The sequence below is a fragment of the Corvus brachyrhynchos genome, unplaced genomic scaffold, assembly GCF_000691975.1.
Source record: "Corvus brachyrhynchos isolate BGI_N302 unplaced genomic scaffold, ASM69197v1 scaffold94, whole genome shotgun sequence".
Taxonomy (NCBI): Eukaryota; Metazoa; Chordata; class Aves; order Passeriformes; family Corvidae; genus Corvus; species Corvus brachyrhynchos.
Genome location: NW_008238330.1, coordinates 2262016 through 2284885, shown reverse-complemented (window position 1 = coordinate 2284885; position 22870 = coordinate 2262016). Strand labels below are relative to the sequence as shown.

The window sequence follows — 22870 nt, the reverse complement described above, 5'->3', positions numbered from 1 at the left end:
CTTTCCCCTTGGAACACGTGAGACAAACAGCATGGAGGAGACCCAAGGCTGATAAAGCTTCTCTATGTATATTTCTCTCCAAATGCTCTCCCAGCAGTGTTTTCTGTAGCACTGTCCTGATGCACTAAGGTTGCAGTTACAGGACAGGAGGGTGCTGAGGCAGAATAAGCACATACTGCCCTGCTGAGCTTCTTTGGAGATGAAACAGCCAGCTGCAACTGGAGGACTAACTTGGGTGAATTTGGCCTGAGAAAAGAAACTATGCTTTGGCAGGACTGCAGGTTGCTATTTCAAGAGCAGAAGTAGACTTTGGAGTAAAGTTCACTGTGTAAATGAGTTATGGGTAACATTTTAATTGATTATGTAAAGTAACCCAAAAGTACAAGCTGAGAGCCAGAGCACAGTTCTCTAGGATCAGTCCCAGGGATTCCCTCTGTAATCGATACCTCCTTAACATCTCAGCCCTTCTTTATAGTAACAATACCTACTTTCTTTAAATCCCTAATTTTCTTAATTTTTTCTGTTCTTTTTTGTTAATTAAAAATCCTGGCTAGTTTGCATCAGTCTTCAGCTAATTTTCCAAGTGTTCCTCCTGAGTTTTCTATCTTTTCTGCATCCCCACCTCTATGATCCACTTTCTCTCTGTACATCAGTCTTCTGAAACCTTGCTGATATTCATTCATGTTTGTTCATAACTGTCCAACAAGCTCTCACAATAATACTCAGTGGTTTGGAACTTCCAAATCCTTTCAGGGGATTCAAGATATCAGCTTTCCATACATTTTTTTCAAGTTTTCTTCTGAGCCTTCAGCTTTGTGCATGAGAATAACCAACAATATTATGATGTCATTTTATTAGAAAAAGCGCACTAAGGGACTGCACACAGTAGATACTCTGAACATGTGTAGGGTAGCTCTAACCAAGAATTTCCTAGCAAATCTGCATCTCTGTGGAGATGTAGACTGCTTAGGCTATCAAGTGCTTTAGCAATCTGCTCATTACATCGTCACATCCTACCAGAGATGAGGGAGAACTCAGTTCTGCTGACTTGCAGCTTCCAGAGCAGCCATAGCAAAAGGTCAACAGCTGAACGCTGTGGGCCTTGGGACCAAGGACTCTGTCTGTCACCTGTGTTACTTGTTGGATTGCTAAAGAAAACCCCCAGCAGCCATGTCAGCAGGCTTATGCCACACGTTGGACACGCAGGTTAACTTGTTCTTGCTTTCTTCAACCCCTGCAGCTCAGGCATCACCCTGCCTCCACCAGATGCCACTGGGGCCTCTTCACCAAGGTAAATCACTTGCCAGCAAGGCACTCTCCAGCCCCTTAGAGTACCATGTCCAGGTACCACCCCTCTCTGGATACAAGGTGTCCAGGTACCACCCCTCTCTGGATACAAGGTATCCAGGGCTTCCCAAACTCCATGGTGCATTTCTGCTCGTATCTGTGGTGGACTTGACCTGTACAACACAGCCTGGACGCACTTCCACAGCGTCTGCAAACATGCAGAGTATCCGGCACTGGCACTGGCATGGTGATGAGTCCTTGGGCCCACCTTCCTCCTGGATAGGGTGGACCACCAAGGACTCATTTTTCCTCCCTCTATTCATGTTAATTGTTTCACCTGGTCTCAGCATCCTGTGGTTTATGGACCCAAATGCCCCTCCCTGCCTCCATGTTGGGCTTCTCTATATCCTGCTTGTAACCATGGGACTGAGTTATGTGCTGCATAATGTGCAGCAACCTGTTCATGTGAATTGGCCTGGCACACAATGCTCCTAGCAGCTGTTTAATGCTTCTTGACTGGATGTCTTGCTAATCGCATTCTGAACAGCTTTTAAGCCTTCTTCTATGTCCTCCCACTGAGAACTATTAATGCCCACCCATAACCTCTGCTTCTGGGCCCTTGCTTTCTGCTTCTCCTCCCACCAGTCCCTCCAGCACAGAGGTCCCAGCCACTTTGTAACATTTTCCCTTTTGGGTTGCCAAATTGTCTCCCTGCCCCCAATACCATCTCATCCACTGATTACTTAAAACTCACGCATCACTTCTGTCACCATTTCCATATGAAAGTGTACAGTTTCTGTGACAAAGCTGTCATGGCAATTTGTCAGGTTTTCACATTATACATAACCTGCAAAACTGCATATTATTAAACATCTTCTGATGCTCCCAATTACTTAAAAAATATTCCATTGCCAAATCCCACTGCTCTATTCAGTCAACATTTGTCATCTGGAAGAAACTTTCCACATCAAATTGCTGTTGCTTCAGGGCATTGATGAAGGAGGGTGCTCTTCTGTCATGCCTGCAGCAGACTTTGAGTAGATCAAAGCCTCTAATACTTTTCTGCCTTGGCTGGTGGATGGACTTAAGAACCGCAGTAGGACGGGCCACTAGGGAACACAATCACTTCCACATACATCTTAAAAAATTCCTCAAAAATGTCACACAATAGCTGTTGTCAATATTTTTGAAGGGCACTCCTCGTTAACATATACATTTTGGCCAACTACAGTCAAACAAATGCATGCTGATGATAGATCTAGACACAAATCAGATAATCCAAAAAACCAACCTGAAACTCAGGTAGGTACTGACAATCCCACACTCACCTCCTTGGAGCACACAGAAGTGCTACATAAGCCGGGCAGAGCCACGTATTTCGTACACATCTGTGCTGCTGTAGAGACTTTTCATTCACTAATTTCATCTCCCATTTCATTTGACTTACAAACACCTATTCTGAATCTGGCTCAGCCTCCCATTATCAGCAGATGGATTTTGCTTACTTTTTATTAGGCAATGAGGCTTAGGTGCAGGAGAACATTTTATTTCCTTTCTGATTTTAACTTCAAGTGTAAGCACATGCAAGTATTTTTCCATCTGTTACCTGATTTTCTTCTTCACAAGCTTCAGACTTTACTGGAACTACTTCATCTTGAAAAAAATTCTTGCTCTAAGAAAGAATACTGAGACTGCTCAGGCTTTTCCCTATGGAAAGATGAAAGGTTTAGTCAGGAATAATGCATTGACTGATTTCCAATTTTTAAATTCCCCATTTTTTAATTCCCAAGAAACCTTTTTCTTGTATAAAACCTATATTAATAAGTTAATAGTTAATGAATCAATTTTCAAGAATTAAAATTTAAAATTGCTTAATAAATAGTTTAATAAAGTGATACATCAACTTGCTTTTTCTTCTCTACGTGTAGAGTGACTTCTGGTTTATTCCTTTTTTTGATGAAAAATCACATTTGCTGTGCATTTTCTGAACAACTTCTGCCATTATATTTTGTATTTGAACCTATTGGGATATTCTGGGATAAAAATCCTATGGGAAGGAAAAAATATGTTAAAAAATTTGTACCTGTTTCTAGATTTAGGTCAGGCAGTACAACACACATTGCCTTCCCACAACCATTCAATCTCCACCAAGCTCAGCAGCATCCTGAGGTTCTTCTTTGGCATTATCAAGGAGACATTATTATATTTTTCTCCATCATTTCTCAGGAGCTGTCATTTTGGAGTATCTGCAGGGTATCCACTGTGATGTGTGATAAATTCATTCCTGTGTTAGTGGATTCTGAATGCAAGAGTGGCTATGGATAGATTATTTCCCAGACAGGATTGTCTGACCTGAATCCTACCCCTCTAATGAAGTCAGAAAGGCAGTTTTTTCTCTGCACTGTGTGGAAACACTCCACAACAAACTCCATGGCCTCATCCCAGTGACAGTACCCGTGCCTCCTCTATATAGTCACATTTGTCCCTCTCTGATTTTACCAAGTGAGCAGGAAAATAGTGATGGCGGTTCTAACTCACTATTGAAGGAGTTACCACTTGACAAAACATCCATCTCCTGGGTGAATGCCTTTACTTTCTAGGACTTCTACCTTGTAACAACTTCTATGAACTTTCCACCCTCCACATACTCTCCAGTAGCCCCAAAGTGCCCACCTCCTTCCTTGATACGTCACAGTGTTTCTCAGCTTTTCCTGCCATGGTATCAGAAGCTGTAGCATGCATCAGCTTTCATTTCTGTGATGTTTTGTTTGAGTTTCTGATTTTCACCTTTGTCTCTTTATGGTGAACTTTTCACATCCTCTTTCAAGGCCTCTTTTGGCTCTGCTATAGTCATAGTTGGTATCTGTCAAACCCTAAACAATGAAGCTGTGCTCTTTTCTTGTCAATGTTCTGCTGTTAAAGAAACAACCAACCAAAAAAAACCCCCAAACCACCAACCCACACTCACACATATGCACACAAAAGATTTAGGGATTTCCAAACCTCTTTCAAATCATTCTGTTTCATTTGTATAACAATTTTTCTGAAAGATTCAATGCCTGGTGCTACCAAATACTTACCCATGCATCTTCCCTAGTATCCCACATCTCTTACCTTCTTACCCACTGCTCCCAATAACTCCAGTTCCCATTTTCAAGATCAGTAAGAAGCCAGTCTGAAAACTGGATGCAAATAGCACTGCATTTGTCCCTCTGGGATCATCAGGGTCTTGACCTCCTTGAATCTTGCTAACTTTATAAACTCTTGCAAAATCCATTCCTGCAGCAACAATAATAATGTCTAACCCTTTCAGCGTCACAGTAGGTTCCATTAACTTTGGTCAGTTATGATTACTTTGCATTGCAAAGGCTTTTCTAGCAAAAGATGTAGTAGGGTTTTCCAGTGTAAGTGGCATTGTCACTCAGTGGTTTGCTTCAGCCTTTCCCCCTTCTTTCATGATACACAGTTTTCTCTCACTACAATTGCATTCAGATTTATTGATCCTTGTACACAAATGATCTCTTTTTATTGAACTTCCTAGTGACTGCTGAGGTTTCCCCAACACAGAAGGACTTCCAGCCTCTTTGTGAACGTTGCAAAGAGACACTGGAAAAAAGAATTCAAGAATCCAGCATTGTTTGGAAAAGAAGCACCTGTCTCAACTGAAGAGGCAAACAGAGACATTTCCCAGGAGGTAAAACAAAACACTCTGGCCAATAGGAAAGCAGAGTTCTTCATCTACAACTTACCAGAAGTCAAAATACCTGCTGAATATTTGCCTGAAATATCTGCTGAATTCTACCTGAGGGCAACATTACACAGGGAAGGTACCTTCTGAACTTCTTCCTCATGAGTGAGGATGGATGGATGGATGGATGGATGGATGGATGGAGCAAATGGCAAAAATAGAAAGATGGACAGACACTGGAGATAACAAGAAAATAGTATCAATAGGATGGCAGAAGAGAATAAAAGTTCTATTGAGAAGGAGTGTATCCTGTTCTCTCCCCTAAAACTCATCCTCCTCTGAACTCTGCTACTTTGCTCTTCATTTTATGTCTTTGCTCCTTTCTGCTCCCTGGATTATCCTGTCTCTGCAGCAATATTTATATCCTGTCCTTGTATTCTGAAAGCCCATTTTGCCTCTGAGATGAAAGCCCCTTCCTCCTTTCCCTGTATTGTTTTAATTCCCTAAAACTCCATTTCTCATCAACACTTCTGAGCCCATTACATTTCCTATTCTTCCCACAAGACTCTCTCTTCCTTTCTCTGTAAAAATTTCTTCTTTTGAGGATGACAAATTTGTTTTTTCCTAACCCCCACTGAAACACATACTCTTTCCTTACCTGATTGCTATTTTTATGCAAATCATTCCAGCTCCAATTTTTCCATCATAAAATTATTTGTTGTCTTCTTCTATTTCCTGAGTAAAATCATAGAGTAATTTGGGTTGGAAGGGATCTTAAAGATTACCTAGTTCTAATCCCCCACACAGGCAGGGACATCTTCCATTAGATGAGGTTACTCAAAGACCCATCCAGGCTGGCCTTGAACAATTCCAGGGATTGGACATCTACAGCTTCTCTCCGCAAGCTGTTCCAGTGTCTCACCACCCTCACAGTAAAGAATTTCTCCCTCATGTCTCATCTAAACCCATTCCCCCTTGTCCTGTCACTACAGGCCCTTGTAAAAAGTCTCTCACCAGCACTCTTGTAGCCCCCTTTAGGTACAGGAAGGGTGCTCTAAGGTCTTTTCCAGGCTGAATAACCTCAGCTCTCTCAGCCTGTCTTCAAAGGAGAGATGCTCCAGTGCTCTGAGAGTTTTGTGGCCCTACTTTGGATGTGCTCAAGCAGGTCCATGTCCTTCTCATGCTGGGGCCCCATGCAGCATTCAAGGTGGGGTCTCACAAGAGTAGAAGAACAAAATTCCCTCCCTGGCCCTGCTGGCCACGCTGCTTTGGATGCAGCCCAGGACACAACTGGATTTCTGGGCTGCAAGTACACATTGCTGGGTTATGTCAAGCTTCTCGTCAACCAACACCCCCAACTCCTCCCCAAGGCTGCTCTCAATCCATTTTCTGCCCAGCCTGTTTGTGCTTGGGATTGCCCAAGCCAGGTGTAGGACCTGGCATTTGGCCTTGTTGTACTCCATGAGGTTCACACAGGTCCACCTCTCATGCCTGCCAAGATCCCTCTGGCTGGCATCCCTTTCCTCCAATGTGTCGACTGCACCACAGTGCTCAGTGTCATCAGCAAGCTTGCTGAGGGTGTGCTCAATCCCACTGCCCACATCACTAACAAAGATGTTAAACAGTCCCAATACAGGCCCCTGAGGAGCACCACTCATCACTGCTCTCCACATAATATTTCACTCTCCTGCCCAACCATCTTGCCCACAAGTTCCCTCTCTCAGGCTCCCTCTCCTCTTCCAAACCCAGCCCTAGATTCTCCTTTCTACAGGCCCCATTCTCCTTTCTTCTCTGAGATCTCCTCCAAGGCTTTCTTTCACCAGCTTTTTTCCCAGACGTTTTCCTCTCTTTCAAAACCCTAAATCCACCTGCAAATCTCATCTTCCATTTAGTTCACTAAGCCCTTTCCTCACTTATGCTCATCTCTTTTCAAGCCTTTTGCTGCAGCAAGGCAAGCCAGGACATTCAGCAGCTCATATTGAGAAGCATCCACTTCATCAATCACAAAAGGATGTTGACAATAGTTTCTCAAAGGCTAAGTGAGTCACTGTTTCACTGACACTATCCCTGCCCATTCTTGGACAGCTCATTTAACAAACAAGTGACCATACCAAGGCATTTGCTCTACTGACACCAACAGTGAGCAGTAGAGCACAACCAACAGAAGAAGAAGATATTCTGATGGTAATATCAGCTAATACAGCATTTTGCAGCTCTTTTCCTTTTGATTTAGAAACCCCCTATGTTCTAATAGCACTGAATGTTTCATGTGTTTTGTTTCATCTCTAAGTCCCTCCAGCAAACTGTAAACTTTGTGCTTCAACAAACAACACTAAAAGTCAGTCCAACTTGAACTTACATATTGCTACAGAAATTACAAAGGATCTTGCACAAAACGAGTAAACAGACTCTGAATTTTATTGTAAGACAAAGATAACAAGCGAAAAGACACCAGCAAGAGGAAGCAGTGTTCCAGTTTAAGATACGAAGGACGTTTGGAGGACACGCCATCTATATTCAAAAGAAACTGGATTCACAAGTTTTAAAAAAATCTGGTAAAAATAAACCTATTTCAGTGGATTAAACCAGACTACTCTGTTCTACTAGCATTTCTAGGTTGTTTCCATTCAACAAAGAGGTTTAATCCAGTTGTGCTCCGCGTGTGTAAAAGATACAGGTACTACCTGTTTGAAGTGACGGAGCAGAATCTGGGGCCACAGCACTTAACTCTAGCAATTACTGTACAAAACTCAGGATGATTCCTGGATTTGCATATAACTTGAAACAGGATCAATAATTTCAGACTTACACACTGCAGGAGAAGTGTGTTGGACTGCAAGAAAAACTTTCTTTTCATGCGACAAGTGCAACAAATTGAGTTTGCCAATCCATGATGTTCTTATTTTGCATGGGGCTTTAAGATGTCACCTTTACAGCCAGTCAAGGTCAACGTGAACCATGACTGTGTCTCTGAGGGTGGAAGTTCAGTCCGTGGGCTGCATTCCCAATAAGGCTGATAGAGTAAACTCAAATTAAGTCAGTGGGCAGGAAACAGGGCTGCCATACCTAAATCCTGATATTGCCTAAGGCCAAAGCAGTACAGCTCAGGAGGTGAGGAGGATTTAGTAACACTGGATACACCTCTTCTCCCAAGAAAAGTAACTTACCACCATCCAGGTTTACCTAGCTTTGGACAGTGCTCTTCTTGAGAATGATTTCTAGTGGCATGCTGGTGATATCAGTCACAAAAACCATGCTTCAAGGAGAAATTAGTTCCCTTGTGGTCTCTGCTGCTGGAGATTGCATCGTCCCTAAGGCATCATCAAGTTGCTTCTTGCCCTTCTAATCTCTCCCCAGCCACATGCTCTTCCAGTTTCTCTGAAGCTCTGCTGATTCAGAGTAGCAATGCAAATGGAGGAATATATCCCTGGGGAGAAGGGTCAGCTCCCAGCTTGGAAACAGAGCTAATTTTCAGATGTCCTTTTTCCCACACGAAGAAGGAGCATCCATTCTGCCCCTTCCTCCTCCCTCGCTTCTGTATAAGAAAATAAGCATTAATAAATAAGGATAATGAAATTAATCCTTGTTGTGGCTGAGCCTTCTTGTAAAACACAGTGAACTGCTGCACTCAGGGAGTGAGACCAATGGCAGATTTGTATTTCAAGTGATATTATAAATGTTAATTCTTCTATGTGTTTTTCTTTGTTTTAAGTTTACACATGCTTGTTTTAAACAAAACAACCTTGACATTTAGGAAAAATTTTAACATCTTTTTGGACTTCCATTTTCAAAAACAACTTTTTCACAGAAACCCACCTGAGTCCCACAGCTGCATAGGGAGTTTATAGCATTTAGGTGATTCTTCAGGTTTCCTGTCCCTCTACCTCCATTGCTCAGGAAAACTGTGCTCATAAATTAATATCCTGAAGATCCTAATGTGAGCCCCTGCACTGAGTCTTGCTTCAAAACTGGGGACTCCTTCCACATATAATAATTACAGCTAAGGCTTCTTTACTTAACCCAACACAAAACCACAAGTATGAGGAACTACAGGTAAGCCAGCACCCCTCCTACAACTAACAGATCTCCTTACAAGCCATTGGCAAGGTATTGCATAGCTCCAGCCAGCCCCAATCTACAGAGGAAATTTTTTTCCCACAGGTCCCAGAGGACCTGCTTTCTGCACTGGGTGGTTTTCTGCCCTTCCCTTCCGTGCAGCTTCAGCACAAGAAATGCTCCTTCACTAAACAAGTGTTCAGAGGAGAGCACCCAAGCGTGTCCTGGGCTCGACCTGACTGACTGAAGAGGTGGAAAACCTTTCCTTTCTCTCCCAAGGCCTCTCCTGGCTGCTGGGTGTTTGGATGAAAAGGGGTCTCTGGCACAGCTGGCCCATGGGGTGATGTCAAGCAATGACAGTCCAGGAGGGAAGCACTTGGCGGATGGGGTGAAAAGAGGCAGAAGTCTGAATGAAAGAAGTCAGTTTGATCTCAGACAAACAGAAGGGCAGGAAAGTTAGAAATCCTTGACGCCACAGTGACTTTACAGAATATAAATGTATGGTTAACAGGAGATCCATCTTTAGTCATGAATGAATACTTAGGTCACACATATATTTAAATATACATACTGCCAATTTCCAAAACAAGATGAATGGTCCCCCTGCTTTCCACTTTTGCTTGGCCTGGGTGATAAAGGCAGGAACCATTTTTACATCCCTTCCCACTGCCAAATTCTAGCTACCATTTCTCTTGATTACCATCATAGCTAGAAAGAGGCTGTGAAGCCTCTTAAGAGCCCATGCCTTCCCCACATCCTGGCCATGCTCACTGCTTGGCTCCTCCTCTCCTCCCTCAGGTGAGCAACAAGAAAATCGCCGTACTTCAAGAACAGCAACTTTTCATAAAAGAATAATAACTGCAGTTTCCCAGTCTACAAAATTTAACCCTTCACTTACTCTCCACTTTTTCTCACTGCATAAACCTGGACCACAACTGTAGTCAAACACAGCCATGTAAACACCTCACTGTCCAGCTCCACACTCAGGTCCTCACCAGGGCCAGATTAATTGTCATGTCCTGGTTCTGGTTCCATCAACATTACTTCCTTATGGGGCTGAAGGAACCTTGAAGTAATTGCCAGTTTTGATTAAGAGGGAATAGACCAAAGTTATGTTTCATCTGTGATGGTGCCTTTCTTTCATGCTGTGCAGGATACATTCATTTTCTCCAGACAAGTATTTCCATTTGTTGGCTGTGTGGACATCTTGCACAGAACCTCTAAAAGCTCTACAACTTCTCTGGAAGCAGTGGAAATATCCCAAATACACCAGGACCCTGGTATCTCACTTTGGGGTTCAGGGACACAGGGCAAAATATGATGGGGCTAAAATTCAGAGTTTGGGCTATCACTGAGGTGACTCTTCTGAAGAATTTTCCATCTCTTTGCACAGCTGGAAACCAACAAATTTCAGTTAGATACTAGACACCTGATAGGCTATTATCATAGAATGGTTTGAGGTGTAAGGGAACTTAAAAGATTGCCTATTCTATATATATATATAGATCAAGCTAAAAATTAATCATATATTGATATCAAAGTAATTTAAAACTCTGAAAATTTGGATTTAATTCAGTACGGCAAATCACCTCAATGTAAATAGCAGGTTTTTAAAATGTTGAATATGTATTTTGTACCTACTTTTGGAACCATAATTGAACTGCATCAATGAAGAACCACTGCCGAGAACACAAATAGCTTCTGTGTAAAACTTACACTTCACTTTTACTTATTGTCTGTTACTCTGGAAGATAGAATACAAGGAATTTTCATATACTTACAGTGTATATGCTCAGATTCCAATTGATAGCATTTTACTATTTTAGAACAAATGACATTTCTTATTTACTGAGCTATTAATACTTCAGTTGTGATTTGCTTTTGTTGGCATGTGGGCTATTCTAATTTGTAAGAGCAGTTATCTGAAACTCTGATCAATGTCCTGAACAGAGAAAAAAAATAGTGAATTTACCCTTAAAATGTGCTGTATTTTAAAATGGTTTATAGCAATGGAAGTATAATCTGGAGTTTGAACCTGAAGATTTTAAAATGCTTAGATAGCCCTCTGTCCTTTGTGTGTAAGCACAGGCCCAGAGAATCAAGCAAGTATTTCTGCTTTTTAAAATTCCAGCCTTGTTTTTTGTTGTAGCTTCATCATTCTTTGGATGCAACTATACTGAAATAAATACAGTAAAATGAAAAAAGCATTCAGTGAGAAGTTAGGGCTATATAAATATATTTTACTAATTCAGAAAATTCTGGCCCTAGTCATTTTGCCAAGAGCTTTCCCCAGTTTCAGCAACTTCAACTTAGGTGGAAAATATGCATTGTTTTTTTGCTGATTTTATCACATTATTTTATTTTACTTACATAATAACAAGAGGCACTGCATTTTAATTTCAAATGCAATTTTAACTAGATTTAAATTCGAAGTTTTTATTATGTTTGGGGTTTTTTTTCAATTTAAAATCTGACTTTAGTAATTTAACCATTTTTGTCTACCTCCTCGAAACTCATACAATGAGCTGGCTTGAAAAAATGACATTTCACATGGAGTTGCTCAGTCCTGGAAAAGCACTTTTCAATTTCCAGATGGAGCTGTTTTTCTATTTTCTGTTTCATTTAATAAGAATATTTTCTGACAGTCATAAAGTCTACACTGAAAGGCAAAAACCTGTCCTGTGAGATATTTGTTCTGCCTCAGAGTGATCTGAGAAAAAGAAGTAAAAAGACCCAGATCCGTTATAAATGAGGCAAAGTATTACTTTGCAATTTAGAGATCTCAATCACTATTCAAAGTCTCTGTCCATGTCCACAAAAATTGGTCAGAAATTCTGCTTTCTCTCAGTCTGGGAAAAAATCAGTTCTGGCGCCATGAAATGGAATTACCTTCTTGCCAGCTCTGCCCCAGACATGCTCAGGTTGGCCTTTATTTGCTGTGTGTTTATTCTGTGACAGCCAGACAAATGACATGGTTCTATTTCTGCATCCACATGCTACCACTGAACACCTCCCTTGAATAAATCCCACTCTTTGATGCTGCTGGGACCAATTTCATTGCACCTCCCATCAACAGATGTCCCTTCAGCTTTGCTTTTCTTTTTTCCTGTGACAGGTTAAGGGCACAGCTTCTCTGAGAGGGTCTTAAAATCAGCTTGAATAGACAAGTGCCACCTCAAGAGGCTCTCTGTTGTTTTGCATTTTGAAGAAAGTGGGTGAGATGTAGTACATTTTGATGTTGTTACCCTTAGCATTCTTTTTGCACAGGTAAGGATTACTGTGTAAGGCTTTCACTATGTGAAAACTGTTTGCTTTAGTCTGAGTAAACTGAACAGTCAAAAAGAAAATAGCTGCAAGACATCGTTTAAAACAAATCTGTTCCCTGACATGAATAGCCAAAAGCAGACAGGCAGATTAAACTGTGATTATTTAATGCATTAAGAATCAGTTGGGTATGTTCACAGGATTGAGACTGAGTTGTTGATATATATTAGTGTCCTGAATGTCCAAAATATCAGAGCTGCATTAATAGCAAGATATTACACTGCCAGTAATAGCTACCTGACTATGATTTACTGCAGTTTTCTGCCTAATAAACAAGTCTGAACATACTCAGTGACCAGAGCAGTGAGAGTGACGTCTTATTATAAGCTGCTGCAAACAGAATATCAATGTAGAAAAAAATCCTTTCAGCTGCATGTGCAGAGGATAGATCAACCTTGCAGAGTATCTTACTGATGCAACTAAGACTAGAGGTAAAAATTCCCCTATCCTTTCTTTATTGGAATGATTACATTTTCCCTTTTTTAACCTTTTCACATACATCTGTCTTGTAGCATTCATCACTGCCCAGAATCACTGGTTTCACCTTTGTACTGGGGCTGGCCTGTACAAATTACTCGTGAAGAGAGGAGAGAGGTCTGCATACCATGGAGTAGGAAAATAGTGAGGTTTACAGTCAGTACTTTGTCGTATTTGTGATGGTACAGATCAAGTTCTAACTCCAGTTTTACTTGCAAAAACCAGATGCTTCCCCAAGGGAGCTGTTAGAATGCAGGACTTTCCTGACGCAGCAGCATGGCTGTCCAGACCCATGCAGCCAGTCAAGGCATTGCTGCTTCCTTGAAAAGGTGACTTTAGCAGAGCTATGAGAAAGAGAAGGTACAAATCCTGCTGCTCAGAGGGTGATAAGAAGAAGCCAAACTGACTGTGACCAGCCCAATCCTATACCGTGTCCAGAGCTCCACCCCAAGTGGAAATTTCTAAGTTGTCCACTCCAGGATTTCCAAAGCCAGGGGACAAACCCTTACTACTGCAGACCACACAATAGGAACTTAGCAGGCAGAAAAAGAGAGCACAGTGTCCAGGTGAAACCCTGCTCCTGGGTGGGTTTCCATCATCACTCTCCTTGCTCTCACAGTGAGGCACAACTCCCACTCAGAGCAGCAAAAGGCAGGAGTGGTGCTAGACCTCACTTTGTGCTGCTCTCCCATCTCACCTCCTTTCCCAAAGCCAGATGGTGCTGTGGGCTGGCAAGGGGGAGCATCTTGAAGTAGCTGCTAAAAGGAATGTGGCTCTTGGCTAGAATTCAAAAGAAAGCAAGGTATATTTAAGGAAGGTGTGTATGAGGTAAGAGGCAAAGGGAGCCTTCCTCTACCAGGTTTCCTTCGTGACTGATGTCAACCACCTTCGCAGACACTTGCCCGCTTTGAAACCACTTCAGGTGGGACATGAGGAGATCAAGAGCTTGGGATGTGAGGCTGCATCACTGAGCCCACCTTTCTCCCTTGTTGTGGGGGTGCTGATGAAGTGGTGACTAAGCCTTGTCCCTCCTCCCTCCACAATAGACTCCATCCCTCCCACTGTTGGCCAGATTTTGGGTGGAGAATTGCTGTACCTGTTCCTTTCCTTACAACCCTCTGTTGATCCTCTTACTAATCACCTCAGGGCCACACCTTAAAATACTGAAAAAGGGGCTGCAGCAATGGCAACAGCACAGCATATCTGGAGGAAACTCAATGGGTAAAGCAGTAAGTGTAGAAGATGGAAGCATCACTGTTGCACAGACGCAGCATGACAGAGACAAGCAGTGGGTGCTTGGTGGTCCTGCCCAAATAAATGTGTGCCAAATTGCACCCTAAAACATCACAGCTGCACTCTGCCATGCACAAAGCTGAATTTCTGAGAGCATTGTGCCTGCAAAGGGATTTGGAAGCAACAAAAATAGGGCATAGAATAGAAAAAAAAAATCCTTGGGTCCACTGTTTGAGCTACACAAACCCTCATTATTTTCCAGTCAAAAACACCTCCATGCATAGAGTTTCTCTGATGAGTGAAACCAAGGACATTCCAAAATGATTCATGAGTGTGTAACCTGGCTACAGCTGACAATGACTGTGCCTTGGCAGGCTGGGATGACAGACTGAAAGATGAGCTCCTAATAAAATCAAGCTCAAAAGCAAAAGTAGAGAAAGCTCTAATGGCTGATAATTTAACACAGAAAAACAAGATATAAACAGTACACAGGAGTGCTCTGGTGTGCAGTTATGACCTACGTGGTCATGCAATAAAACAGGTACCTGTAATAAGGCAGATATGAGCAACAGTCTCATGAGCCCAGAGAGGTGAGGGTACAACAGCAGGACATCCTATTACAAGAGAAGCAAACGTTAGAACACAGGAGGTTTGCAGCAGAGGTGGACTGCAAAGCAAAAAGCATGCCTGGTGAGAGGCAAGGTGTGCACAAAGACCCACATATAAACCCGTCCTGCTTGAGTTCAGTGCAGCTGGACTAGCAGACAAGATCAAGCCATACAGGTAGAAACAGGAACACAGATAGTTTGGATTTTGCCATAGGTCAAAATAAGATAAAGATGGTGATAAGGCAATTGTAACTCTCCATCTTAACAGTTCCTAAAGAAATTTCTGTAACATTTAAAGTCTGGAGACAAACAGTTTTCGGCAGAGTAAAAGAAAAAGTCTGAACATGAACACTGTCTATGTGAACAAGATTAGGAATTAAAACAGTCCCCATATGCAAAAATGCAATATTAAAATGCAGGTACAGTCAATGATAGGATAATGTCAGCATCCAGGTCTTTTCCATAATAAATGTGTATTTTGCTTCAGTACTAGAAAGAAAAGGCTTAAAACGATTGAACCCAATAACAAATCCACCCGTGGTGGAATTCATAAAATGACAACTCACATCAGAGGAAACTGAGAAAAGGCATACTGATCAATTTAAAAACTCACCAAGTCTTTGCAAAGCCATGTTATCTACAAGTACTGCTCATAATAAGGGCCAGAATAAAGGAGAGATGGCAACTTACGAGGGAATTGTACTGTTTCTAAAAGGTGGAGGAGCCCTTGATGTAGGTGAGAGAAAGAGAGAGACAACAGATACAAACAGCTCCTTGAAGAGTCACACAGAAGGGCGATACTGCTGCCTATTTAGACTGGGACACCAGCGATAAATCCTGGCATCAAATAAAAAACCCAAATGCTGCCAGAGTGCTGCTTCCCAAATCACTGGAAGAGACTATTTTAATTAGAACTATATCTGAACTCCAGACAACATTTGCATTATGTAAGAAAAAAGAAAAACTAATGGTTTGCTCACTGCTTTGTACTAATAGAGAGCTTTATCCTATCTGTTTCTGGGGTGCTTTAAAATTCCCAAAAGACACAATATTCACAAAGGGACATTATTTCAGACAACATTATTATTATTATTATTATTATTATTATTATTATTATTAATCTGTCGAGCTTGTCTTGACTTTCTGCTAATAATTAACCTAGCATTTTCAAATTCTTTTTACTTACCTGTTGCTTGAATAACACCCATGCACAAAACACCCAAAAGCCCTAATATGTGTATTAGTTATTTACTACCTAGAGGTAATTGAGCTGTTTTAGAGACATGAACTGGATTCTTTGTAAGTCGACTTTTATCAGGGAAAAGGGATGACTGACTGGAGGTCAGGCAGGGTGGCACAATGCACCAGGTGTGGTAAATAGGAGCTCTAGTAGTCAGGTTTTAACAGCAGCAGCAGCAGAATCAGAAAGTCAGCTCACACACAACGTGATCTAAGACTCCCTGAGTAAGAAGTTTTAGAGAAGTTTTTTAAAGTAGTGACTCAGACTAAGTGATTTTTATTAGACCAGGACACATTTATTTTTGTAAGTGCTAGCATGCATATCTGCAGGCTACTATTCAGAGCTTCTGATGATGGTGATTTTACTTAAATTATTAGTTTGAAATTTCTCTGCTTGTTGACCTGCATGCAGCTGGGCTCCAGTAAGGTGTGTTTATTGCCAAGATGTGGAAGACAAGCACTAAACCTGGGGCTTTGTAGCTTGTAATTCCGTGATGATCCCTGCAGCTTTGTTGCTATCACCAAGCAGCAGCCCTGTCACTTATGTCTTGTTCAAGGGTGAGAAAAAAGCTGTCTGTTTTAACCAGGATGGGTCAGCAAGAAAGCAAAAAGCACAGGTTGGAAGCTGTGTTTCAGTTCCCTCTGCAGCCCAAAAGGTAAATGTAAACCGGAGGAAGTTACTGTTGATGCTGGGAAGGCCAGGAGCCAAAGGGGCGCTTCAGGCTGAGCTGTGGGTGTGTTTACATGGCCTGATGAGTTAGCCCAGTGCTCCACAGAGGCCACCCAGCTCTGCTGAGAAGCTGTGCACATCTGCTCGGATGAAATTGCATTGCAAGCCAGCCCTTGTGGTAACAGAGGTAGCTCAGCCAGAGCTGGCTCCAGTGTTTTATATTGAACCATATTGTACTGCATGGACATCTTCTGTCTTCCCATTTCAGGGCTTGGTTCTTCTGGATTACGGATGAAGTCTGCTACTGATAATACCTCTGCTACATCCCTTCTTTAAACAAAAATTCTAGCAGGTTTCTCAACAGAGTTCTGTAACCTTATTTAATTCAGCCTCTACAAATACCAGCTTACAGCATTTAAGGCTAACCAAATATATCTCTGTCAAAAACCTGGAGTTATTATTTTAGCCGAGATCCTTAGCTTCCTGGTGTTGTGCTTTATTACTGTTGCAAAGAACACATCACACGCCTTGGGGAGCAGTGAGTGCTCCTGCATGAATTACATCAGCACACAGTGCTGCCAGTCTCCCTTTGGTACATCACTCACTGGCAAACTGTGAGGGTGTTCGAGGCTGGATCATACTATGACCTGAACGAATCAAACATCTTGAGTGACAGCTAAAAATAGATGTACAGTTCAGTCTTTACCACTGTGACCCCTCTACAAACTGCTGGGGGACCTGCAATCCCAACTCAGCCCTGCAGTTTTACTCAGATGCCATACATACTATTTGTTTTAAAAAGCTGGTTTTGACGCAGTAGGACTATTTGAAAAGCAGCCCCACTCTGCACAGCTGCCAGCCCTCACCTTCCCCCTTCCTTGCCTCTCTGATCTGCTCAGGGGAAGGCTCCAACAACATCCTCCTCATAAATAATGCCAGCTCAAGCAGCTCCTGTGGTGTCCCCCAGTCCTCCTTGCCTTCCCCCTCCTCCCACCTCCCATGTTCCCATTCTGTTCCTGATAATCCTAAGTAATCACACAGGTAAATTAGACCCTGCTCCCAGGACCCACAGAAAAAGCTCTCAGGTTGATCCCAAAATGATACCCATCTCTCCCTCTCAGCCAGAACTTCTCACACAGCTTTCCAGCTCTTCATACCAATATCTAGTTTCTTTTCTTTTTGGAAATTTTCCATTCCCATGATCTCTGGCCCTCTGAGAAGGGCTTTGGATCAAACCACTTCTTCCAGGTTTCAGCTAGCTTGCTGTAATTAGTGGCTCCGCATGTCTCATCTGCCAATCTCCAGCCTCTGTCAGGAAAGGAACATCCCTCCTTCACATGGGAGCACTGTGTATCATAGCACTTTCCAGGAAAACTCATAGCATCAGGCAGTTCATAAGATTCCTACAATGGACCTCCTAGAGTGTTCCACAGGAGTGGGGTGATTTCCAGCAGAATGAGTAGAAAAGCAGCCACATCTCAAGAACACAATATATTAACCTGCTTATGTCACACCTTATACTTGCCTTTTCATACCTCTGCATCTCTGAAACTGCCTGGGTTCAGGCTACACCAAATGTTATCTGAAAAACTCTTCTTTCTTTGTCATTTCTGCTAAGACAAAGCAGTTTATTAAAACCCCGAGAAAACCCATTTCAATAGTTGTTTTAGATTCTACCTAGTGCATTCAATAAGGTTCCTCAAAGACACCAGGTTGTTGTGAATGGGAAACTGGAAGTGTACAGCAAGATTTAGACTTGCCAGTACTCTTGGGTAAGTGTCAGATGGCACAGAAAGGGCAGGAATTTTGTGGGAGAGCTCATGAGGTGAGGTAAGGTTACAAATCCTACCACACCTGTATTCAGAACTTTCAAACAGGAGAATGAGGCAGCTGAGGTCTTTAGAATATTATCACAGCCTGTAGTCCCTGGCAGGATTTCACAGGCCTTGAGGAGTGAAAGCGGGGAAAAAAACAGTTGGGACAGAGCCACTTTCAGCACAGGCAATGGGAACAACTAATGAAGGATAGAGGAAACAAAAAAGAATGATTAAAAGTTCCAGTATTTTATTGGTGAGTTTGACATCTGGTTAAACAATACAGACATTTGGAACTGGACATCCAGTAGCTCCCATATACAAACCATCACTTGGCAAATTCACAGGGCAGAAGGAAAAGCCATTTAAATGATGCAGGCTCCCAGGAGCAGGACAGAGTAGTAGGTAAGCAGGTTAGCTGGAAGGAATGGGAGGGTAATGAAGGAGTGTGGGATATTCAAGCTCTAGGCACCTGCCTTCCCTAGCTTAAATTAACCAGCTAATTTCCCCAGGTGCTCTCTGTAGAAACAAGCTTCTCCAGAGGACAATTCACTGCACAATATTATATTGCTGCTCTACACAACTCCCATGAATTTATTCCCTGTTTCCTAGGGAAATACTGCTCTCACCAGCAATTGCAGAGCATGCCCAGGGAGATGTGCTGACTAATTTTGATGCCTAGAGATGTGTGAATCTCCTTTCCCTTTTCCCTCCCTCCCCAACTACCCATTGTGAGTTTGAATGTAAACAAGTGGCATTCACCCCCTGTGGATACTAAAAAGCTAGCAGAGAAACTTTCTAGCTTTCTACAGCCGCCTGTGAAAAGACTCCTTTCTCACGAAGACTGGCTGGGAAACAGTTTGAGATTTTGTAAACTATCTCACAGGTGCAGGCCGTGGTGGAGATTGTTTTGGTACACTGCGAAAAATATTTTGGAAATGGGTGTTATACCGTTCAGCCAATCACTCTGGAAGGTGGCTGACCAACGGACCAATCATATCATTCCTCCATGGCGAAGCAAGTTAAAAAAGACAGATTTAATTCATTAATAAATGGCCATTTTCTCCTGGACCCCATCTCTCTAATGTCGTTTTTCTCTCTGTCCTCGGTACAACAGCGACAACCCCCTATTCACAGATGAGGAGTTTGTCAATGAACAGGACTTTTCACTGGCTGTCATACAGAGCAAACATACACAGAAGATTCTAATTCATTCTAATCCCAAATGGACTGGTTGTGTTTTGCCAAAAATCCACTTTTGCCCCTCATACAGCATGAGATCTGCCCCTGCCATGTCCACCACAGTGGCACAGAAGTCCCTGTGAATGCTCAGTAAGGCATCCATTTGGGTGGACAAGCACGGGATCTGCCTGCACAAATCTGCTGCCAACCCACGTGGGTCTCAATCCACTGAAGGCAATAGGAGAATTATCACTGATTTTAACAGATAGGGTAGATTTAAACAAATGTCACATGCAGAATTCATTCACACATCAAGCTCCAGTCACTGTTAAGATCTGACTGATTTGGGAGAAAACTACACAGACTACCCTTTTTTGTTTCCAACGAACTGAATTGTATCCAACTTCTGAATGAACATTTACCCAAATGAAGACTTTTAACTGTCAATATTGACTGGCTATAATTATGTAAACATTCACGCTCCCTTATTAATAAGTTGCCCAAATGATAAAGCAGAAAAAAAAAGATTGTTTTGGTTTGAAAGAACAATTGCCCAGACTGAAGTTTGCTGCTATATTAATATAGCACCAACAGATGCTGTAATTAGAAAGTAAAAGACAACCAGAGGAATTGTTAATAGTGTTGTGCCGTGCTTAGGCTTCTAAAATTAAAATGCTTCTTTAGGGAAGTGATAATGTTTTCATATGTGATCCCGTGACTACAGTAAAAATGCTAAAGAGCCATTCCCACAAGTGTCATATGCTATACCCTGGGCTGGTTTTGGCTGGGGTAGAGTTAATTTGATTCAGAGCAGCTAATACGGGGCTGTGTTTTGGATTTTGCTGGAAACAGTGTCGATAACACAGGGATGTTTTAGTTATTGCTAAGCGGTGTTTGCACAGCCTCAAGGCCTTTCCTGCTTCTCACCCCATCCCACCAGTGAGAAGGCTGGGGGTGCACAAGAATTTGGGAGGGGACACAGCCAGGACAGCTGACCACTAAGCAGTATTCCATACCATATAGCATATAAAGCTGGGGAAGGAGAATGAAGGGGGGGGACATTCAGAGTGCTGGTGGTTGTCTTCCCAAGTCACCATTGTGTGTGATAGAGCCCTGATTTCCTGGGAGTGGCTGAACACCTGCCTGCCCATGGGAAGCAGTGAATGAACTCCCTGTTTTGCTTTGCTTGCATGTGCAGCTTTTGCTTTACCTGTTAAACTGTCATTATCTCAACCCACCTTTTTTCCCCTCACTATTACCTTTCTGATTCTCTCCCCCATCCCACTGAGGTACAATAAGCAAGCAGCTTATTTGCTTAGTTGCTAGGTGGGGTTCAACCATGACATAACCATGGATATATTTGCAAATTGCTCCATTTTCTACAATACTGTTCTAAATTTATCACTATTCCTAATGAATTTCTCTGTTTCTAGGAGTACATTAGTGATTTTCTTTTCTTAAATGCAAGATATTTATTATTTTTTGCTATGATCCCCTCCCTTGCTGAATTACAACACAAATGAAGGAGAATAATATGCTGCTTCCAGTTCAAAAAGAAAAATACTTAGATTCAGCAGAAAGTAGGCAGGCAATGCATTAGTTCAATGCATGTTCCTAATCTCTGCTGGGAAAAGATTTCTATGTTGGCCCAGGGCACCAGAGAAACTGAATGAAATAAATATGGCACCTATCAAGAGACAAGACTTTTCTTCTATTCTGGTTTGATACCAACACAGATTCTATTTTATTCTAATTTCAAATAGAAATTTGAATTTCTATTTGAAACCCAGAAATCACACAACCTCCCCCCCACACCCCATCTAACAGGCAAAACTACTAATTAGAGCAAACACACAGACAATTCAGGACAACTGGAAGAAAAGGTCAGGACTGTGGTGGCACAAGTTCTGTATTTCAAGTAAAGAGGTGGAAAACTGAACTGGAACATCTTTCTAGCTAATACTTCTTTCTAAAAAATATTACATGAATACTGCTGAGACACATTCATTTCCAGACATATCTGGAATGGGGGGACAGACCCTGGCAGAGAGAATTATATACAGTATTTACAGTCCTGCAGGATCTACTCTCAGTGATATTTCCAGCTGAATCACAGCAAAGCTTGTTTTTGCTAGGTTCCTAACTACCTGAAAGGACAGAGATGCATCAGAGCAGGGCAATTGCTGTGGTCTGGTGCGAACCAGAAGGCACGGGGTATAGCCCAGACTCTCCAGACCACCTGGACAGCACAGGAATCACAAATACTCAAAAAGAAGGTCATGAACCAGAAACAGCAACTGCTTGATGGCAACACTGAGCTCTAGCCCTACAGCTTTTCTGTCTGCCATATTCCTCCTTCCCCAAGAGCAGTCTCAGGAATAGATTTTCTCTGGCTCTTCACAGTACTGTTGGATCACCTCAGCAAGGTCAAGACACCGCAAAATTCGCCATTTCTCAGCAGCCAGCTCCTCCTTGGAGACCTGGCCCAGCAGTTTCTTGGCAAAGAGGTTCTGATCCTGCATGAAAAGGCCCACGGAAGACCTTGGGGCTTCAGGGAAGTTCTCCAGGCAACCACTTGTGAAACAGAAGTTGATTTTCTTTTCACGTCTCATCCCTGGCCCCCTTTCTTCAATCCAAGTCAACGGTCTAGTGTGAAGGAGCAGAGAAAAAGTATTAATTAAGAAATTGAATCAACAATTCTAATTTGTTTGGATTTTTTTCTCAGCATTTACAGAAAATGCTCTAAGAAATGCACCGTTTTTGAATATCAGTCATTGCATATTTAGGCAATGTGTCCTGACCAACATGCCTTGTGGTTACAGAGCTCAACAGCAGGTAACAGTCGTACCTCTGCCACTGTTGCATGCCATGACTTTTGGCACACCACCTAAGCTCTCTCCAGCTTTGTTTTCCCTAAAAACAAAGCAAAGCAAGCAACATCAAGCCATGTCATAAGGAAGAGGGAAGTTTGTGGGCTGTTTGTGGACTTGGATGAAAAATGCAGTTAAATGTCCAAAAATTTTGTACATAATTCGGTCACAGCTAAACTCAAAAGGTCCTCAATGTCTAGTCATTCCTCCAGCAAGAATAAATTTAAGTCACACAGGCACGTAATGATGACCCAGGTGCGACTATGTGATCTGAACCGCACCCCCTTGGGATGAGCTGAACAAGTTCACTCACACAGACACAAGTGTCCATACTCTCTGACCTTTCAAAATGTTTCATTCTCATCACTGGGAGCACTGAGCTGATCCTAAAAATTATACCTACACAGACTCTCAAGGCAGGC

General features: G+C 42.3%; 1 protein-coding gene and 1 long non-coding RNA gene across 10 annotated transcripts in view; one reads left to right on the top strand and one right to left on the bottom strand.

The window, feature by feature from the left end:
• The window catches only part of LOC108446829, a 67814-nt gene that overhangs the window by 31216 nt on the left and 13728 nt on the right, over positions 1-22870 (top strand). The window contains exons 4-5 of one of the 5 annotated variants that reach the window (XR_001862142.1): positions 1241-1291; positions 4829-4972. The exons of 1 other annotated variant lie outside the window; for it this stretch is intronic. This is a non-coding gene — a long non-coding RNA (uncharacterized LOC108446829). Of the gene's footprint in view, positions 1-1240; positions 1952-4828; positions 4973-22870 lie in introns of those variants that run through there. 3 more of the 5 variants (XR_001862139.1, XR_001862137.1, XR_001862136.1) reach the window with 3 other exon arrangements.
• Positions 18625-22870, bottom strand: part of BLVRA (biliverdin reductase A) — a 34403-nt gene continuing 30157 nt past the window's right edge. For all 5 annotated transcript variants that reach the window (XM_008633836.2, XM_017734643.1, XM_017734645.1 and 2 more), the window contains exon 7: positions 18625-22224. In XM_008633836.2, the coding sequence (XP_008632058.1) occupies positions 21951-22224 (274 nt within the window). In that variant the 3' untranslated portion in view covers positions 18625-21950. The remainder of the gene's footprint in view (positions 22225-22870) is intronic.